General features: G+C 37.6%; 1 protein-coding gene across 1 annotated transcript in view; it reads left to right on the top strand.

Moving 5' to 3' along the window:
- ENPEP (glutamyl aminopeptidase) overlaps positions 1-6,740 on the top strand; it is a gene marked incomplete in the record, with an annotated part of 29,088 nt that overhangs the window by 17,304 nt on the left and 5,044 nt on the right. The window contains 5 exon segments of the mRNA XM_072405699.1: positions 478-620; positions 1,916-1,971; positions 4,615-4,765; positions 5,575-5,648; positions 5,757-5,864. Of these exon segments, the coding sequence (XP_072261800.1) occupies positions 478-620; positions 1,916-1,971; positions 4,615-4,765; positions 5,575-5,648; positions 5,757-5,864 (532 nt within the window).

Raw genomic sequence — 6,740 nt, 5'->3', positions numbered from 1 at the left:
ATGTAACACAGTGCAGTTAGAATGTACGTCTAATGAACTTCTTTAAATTCTATTTTTTTACTAGATAGGACTCTATTTTTAAAAAGGGGAATCAGACATTCCTTCATGGGAATCTTTCATATCCATGTGTTTCAATGGTAGTAATTGGTTCCCACCAGGAAATGTCAGATTCGCTATTTTATAAATAGAGCCCATAGTGAATATCTTATAGTGGGTGGGTTTGAAAACACCTTACCTGCTTTTTTATGTCTTAGCAACTCCTATTCCCAGATGAAACATTTTAATTCAATGATTGTAAATATTAAGGCCAGCTATTACAATTATTTATATAATAAAACAGAAGAGCCCATTTGAGAGCTGTGAGCTCTGCTACTAAGCACACATTGGAAGGATTATTTATGTTTTCTGTTACAGTTTTTGTGAGTAGAATATTAAACTTTATCAAAAACACCATAGTGACATACGTTTGAATTTTAGATACATCATTGACTTTGGTCCCATATGACAGCACTAATGCACAGTTCTTCAAAATCAACAATAAACACTTTGGATTTTTTCGAGTAAATTATGAACCTCAAACATGGAATGATCTAGCTGCGCTATTAGTGAGAAGCCATGGGGTAAGTTATATGAAGCAAGGATTGTATATTATTATTGTGATATATTGTATGAAGATAATATACAATGTTGAATCATTTAGATGACACCTTCCAGGCTGCAGTAATCATGTACATCAGGCATGCCAATGCAAGGCATGGACCACTTACTCCTTGTTGCAGCCCTAACTTTTAAATTCAAGCAAACCTTAGCTGTTCTTTAACTATGCTTCAGTCGATAAGTTCTAAACTTTCTTGTATCTTTTTGCAACTGAATACTTCTGGATATTCTTTTACTATGTGATAATTTACCAAGTGTTATGTTTTTCTGGTTGATTGAAATCACAGATATGGGAGAGCAGTAATAATATTATTAGTATTAATAAACAAGATTTTTTTTAGCACCAACATATTACGCAGCGCTGTACATTAAATAGTGTTTGCAAATGACAGACAGACAGTGAGTGAGGTGAGGACCCTGCCCCGAAGTGCTTTCAACCTAAGGGGTGGGGGAAGCAGCACACACTAAGAGAAGGATAATGGAATAGTGGGAAGTAGTGAGGGTTTAGAGACAGAAGAAGATGTGTAGGCAAGTTTGAAAAGATGGGTTTTGAGTGGTCTTAAAATGATCAGAAATTAGGAGCAAGCCGAATAGGACGAGGAAGACCATTCTGTAGAGTCTGGGCAGCTCTAGAAAAGTCTTGCTGTCACGCGTGTGACGAGGTTATGAGTGAGGAAGGTATTAGTAGGTCATTGGAGGAGTGAAGAAAGCAGGTAGGGGTGTATTTTTCTATCATAGTACCAAACAGAGATTAAAAGCTGTGTTTTTTCAAATGAGCTTTCAGTAGGTGTGGTTCTCAGTAGATTTAGGCCCATTGGTGTTTTTTTAAGCTATACTGATTATTTGATATAAGTATGCCATGACTGATCTGCGATGTCACCATCAAAAGTAAGGGTAGGTACACAGGTCAGATGATTCTAGCCTGTGGGGCTTGTCTCAAGCAAGAATCTACCATGTGTACAAAGGTCGTCCAATGTCGTTCAGGGATCCGTTCCGACGGATTATTGAAAGACAGCCAATAAACGACCACAATAGTAGTAAAAGGAGGGAAGCGCAGCAGAGTGTCACCCGCTTGTTCTCCTCCCTTCCCTGTTTGTACAACACCCTTTTATTCATCTTCCAGTCCTTTGTCCCTGGAAATGATTGTGAAAAGATTGTTTCCAACAATAATTGAGTATGTGTACTGACTCTAAGTGTGTTATTTACTTTACTATCACATTTTCCATTGGACTTGTTAGATTCTTGTCTTTTGTTTTAGGTCTTCAGTGCTGGAGATCGAGCTGGACTAATAGATGATGTCTTCGCCCTGGCAAGGTAACTTTGTAGCTGAACTTCTTGTATCTTCCCTTTAGTTTTTTTTTAGCATGGTTACATGTTAAACGTTTTACCTCATCAAGCTTTCAGTAGGTGTGGTTCTCAGTAGATTTAGGCCCATTGGTGTTTTTTTAAGCTATACTGATTATTTGATATAAGTATGCCATGACTGATCTACGATGTCACCATCAAAAGTAAGGGTATGTACACAGGTCAGATGATTCTAGCCTGTGGGGCTTGTCTCAAGCAAGAATCTACCATGTGTACAAAGGTCGTCCAACGTCGTTCAGGGATCCGTTCCGACGGATTATTGAAAGACAGCCAATAAACGACCACAATAGTAGTAAAAGGAGCGAAGCGCAGCAGGGTGTCACCCGCTTGTTCTCCTCCCTTCCCTGTTTGTGCAACACCCTTTTATTCATCTTCCAGTCCTTTGTCCCTGGAAATGATTGTGAAAAGATTGTTTCCAACAATAATTGAGTGTGTGTACTGACTCTAAAGCTACGTACACACTTCCAATTATAATCGTTGGAAAACGAACGACGAACGATCCTGCACGGTATATACGAACGATCGTATAGCACCGATCCTGCACGTAGAGATAACGACACGATCGTTCGTAGATATTGTACACACAATAGATACGATCGTTTAAGCGATAGAGGAACTATGTGCACGACAGCTTTCAGTAGGTGTGGTTCTCAGTAGATTTAGGCCCATTGGTGTTTTTTTAAGCTATACTGATTATTTGATATAAGTATGCCATGACTGATCTGCGATGTCACCATCAAAAGTAAGGGTAGGTACACAGGTCAGATGATTCTAGCCTGTGGGGCTTGTCTCAAGCAAGAATCTACCATGTGTACAAAGGTCGTCCAATGTCGTTCAGGGATCCGTTCCGACGGATTATTGAAAGACAGCCAATAAACGACCACAATAGTAGTAAAAGGAGGGAAGCGCAGCAGAGTGTCACCCGCTTGTTCTCCTCCCTTCCCTGTTTGTACAACACCCTTTTATTCATCTTCCAGTCCTTTGTCCCTGGAAATGATTGTGAAAAGATTGTTTCCAACAATAATTGAGTATGTGTACTGACTCTAAGTGTGTTATTTACTTTACTATCACATTTTCCATTGGACTTGTTAGATTCTTGTCTTTTGTTTTAGGTCTTCAGTGCTGGAGATCGAGCTGGACTAATAGATGATGTCTTCGCCCTGGCAAGGTAACTTTGTAGCTGAACTTCTTGTATCTTCCCTTTAGTTTTTTTTTAGCATGGTTACATGTTAAACGTTTTACCTCATCAGTCATTATTTTAAATCCAATATAACTCAGTCAACCGTAAAATAAATCTCATGTCAAAGAATTTAGATATGAACTTAGCCATGGGCCCCCACAATTAATTATAATAGAATGCAGATAGTACCTATTATTCTCACATAGTTGTAACAATATTTTAACACACAGAATGTATTACAGAAAGGCAGTTACAGTGAAATCTCACAACACTGGCTAATGCAAACTAGTTTTTAGCTGCCAAAGTCAATGTTTAGATAAAAGCCCCAGGGAGTCACAGTAATAGATTACCTTCACAAATGCATGTCAGAAGTTACAAAGTACAGATTCCACCACAGTCCTGGAATTTCTTCAGAATTTTGATAATTATTCACATAGATAGAATACCGGGCTGCTTGTGAAAGTCCATTGTATTGGGGTTATCATTAAATTCATGACTCTGTCTGTTTGACTGTCAGACAGAGCAGCTCAGTTAGAAGCCAGGATAACCACACCAGGCACTTTGAAGGCATCTGTTCTTTTTTGACTTTTTAATGCAAATTGTTTGTGCTCCCTAATGCAATTTGTTGCTGATTCAATGATAATTTGTTAATTATTCAATAATGTTTTTCAGAATGCAATGAATAGATTTACCCAAAACTATAAAGGGACAGAGGACCAAACCCATATAAGTTAAAGTAGTTGCTTCTGGAGTGAATAATTCACAGGGATGACCAGGGTTAACAGAGAGGGGGGGGAGACAGGAACGGGCCCATGCATTGTTTCAGAGTTTATTATGTATACCGGTATATGTAGGATAGTAGATGCAGTCAGGTCAATTCCTTGGAAAAACCAGGATCTCTCAGTGGTATACAATGCCATGCCAGCATGCCAGGACACCACTTTTAGAATGTGTGGTGCTTTCCATACTAGTTGTTTGGGGCTCTAGATATGAATGGGGCCTATCTAAAACCCCTGTCTGTATCTCGTAGTTACGTTGTAGTGTAGGCCAAGGATTTTTTTTAATTTTTGAAGCTCCAGAAAGATTATTTTTGATGTCAATGTCATTGGGTAGATTTACCTTAACTTCCTGTCCTAGATACACAACAGGAAAGATCTCCCCCAAGTAGGTATAATAGACAGTTATCACCAGAATATTTGTTTCTTTGGGACGATTAGGATCATTCACCCTGCCTTCTGATTATTTAAATCTCAGTAACTAGGTTCCAATTAGGTTACATTAAATATCTTAAAGTAAATAATAAGGAACTTTCATTCTGCCAATCATAATATACATGCTCATCTATGTCCCAGAATATGCATGAGTGGTATATTTTACAGCATAACATATTTCATTTATTTTTGTTTATACAGTTCTGAACGCATAGATTATAACGTCTCACTTGACCTGACCAAATATCTTCAGAATGAGACTGATTATCTGCCTTGGCAAAGAATTAACTCTGCCCTTTCCTATCTAAATGACATGTTGGAAGACGACCCTACCATCTACCCAAAATTTCAGGTACAGTTTCAACTATGCATTATTTTATACACATAGAACTATAAGATTTTTAGTTTTAAGTCAGTGAAGCTTTGTGCCCTTGGACTGAATATAAATGTTAGACTTGGTAATTGAGTACAATGCAACCATTATTTTAAAAAGACACTACACTACACACTGCTCATTTTCATAAAATGTAAATAAACTCCCACAGGTTTTGGGCCCCCAGGATCTGTTTGCCATATATTCTGCAGGAATGCACAACATATTTGTCCAATATATGCATACTTACCTGCCAAAATGGACCCTCCAATGCTGAAATCTGTGCTATCCTTTGGGCAATGATGCTGCCATCTTTACCTGGTCTCTTTTCAGTCTTTAGCTCTTCATTTGAGTCGTCAGGATGATGTAACCTCCACGCATTGTGAACATTACTTTATCCCAGCATACAATTGTGCTGATACTGTACACTGTGCTGTGCATTCATTTTCTCCAAAAATCGGTTACAGCAATCTTTACAGTCTGTCATAAAAAATGTGCGGTTGGTGCAGGAAGGCTTTGAATCATCATACTGTATATATATTGTACACAAATGAATCCAATCGGTGTGCAACATATGTTCAGATGGTGAGGGTGTGGGGCACATAAAAAAAGTTTATTATAGGTACTATTCACCTATATGTCATTAAGCCATTAGGAGGGCAAATAATGGTTACATGTATAAGTCTTCCTAAATAAATAAAGAAAAAGGTAAAAAAAGTTCATGGTAATAGAGATCAGAATAGTGAATTACAGCTTAAAAAATTATACCCATGTTTTTTATATTATAGGAGTATTGGCGCAGACAAGTAAAACCAATCGTAGACAAGTTTGGTTGGACTGATCCTGACACTGATATAGGAAAGTAAGTGTAACACTATATGGTAATGACCCTGAAACCCTAAAAAGTATAGTCTTTATTTGCCTATTAACCGTATATGGTGATTCTAACCTTGTACGACCATTTTTTCAGACTCCTGCAACCTCTAGTTCTGGCACTTGCATGCAAGATGGAGGACCCTGATGCTCTAAATAATGCATCAAAAATTTTTGAGGATTGGAAAAATGGTAATATTGACAGGTAATAGTGAATTTCATAAATCATTTCTTGTAAATGTTTTGGATTATGTTAAAGAAACCCTTCATTTCTCAGCATTCAGAGGTACTGAGATGAATGAAATAGTCACCAACTATTTATCATGAGCATCCTGCCATGCCTCCTTTTTCAATGTAGCTAGGCCAGATAGTGTTTTACAGCTCTAGGTAAGATACAAGGGCATGTACAAATCACTGTAACTGAGCCAGACAGAGTCATACAGCTCCAGAAGACACTTAACAACATATAGGAATAACTGTAACTGGCTTAGGTAGAATCATTAAGCCCTTGGTGACAATCATCATCATTGTGTATATAGGTTGCTTTGCTGAGAAATCACCAAATTCTTATTTGTTATCCTCCTGGAGCATTGTGGGATAGTTTAATCATCCTTTCATTTGGCATATTAAGTCTTGTTAGCATCTGTACATTACCGAACCAACATTTGTCAAGCACTATATGCATGCTTTAAAGACTCTGAAAAAGTTTCAGTGAAAATCTGTTGGAACCAGTATTTGAAAAGCAGTGCTCATTAAGCACCTTCACTTATAGCCAATGTAAACAATGTCATAAAGAATATTCCTACTTTTGCCAACAAAAAGAATGTACATACATTCAAATCCATATTAGAATTTCCCATTACTTTCTGCAGGCACTTCCTACTTTCTGAGAGCTAGGTGGAAAGGTCTGATTGTTCCCAATCATTCCTTTGTAGGCCATTTCCTATTTGCAGTCAACAATACTGAAAACCTTTCAAAAAAGGAAACCTTGCTTGAACATGAATACAATTGCAAAATGTCATGTGTGATATTTATATATGGTCTATTTGTATAATTTTTACAAAAGAAGAGTAACATATTA

Source organism: Pyxicephalus adspersus, chromosome 3 (genome assembly GCF_032062135.1).
Source record: "Pyxicephalus adspersus chromosome 3, UCB_Pads_2.0, whole genome shotgun sequence".
Lineage (NCBI taxonomy): Eukaryota > Metazoa > Chordata > Amphibia > Anura > Pyxicephalidae > Pyxicephalus > Pyxicephalus adspersus.
The sequence above is the reverse complement of the archived record's forward strand: the minus strand, read 5'-3'. Positions and strand labels throughout refer to the sequence as shown.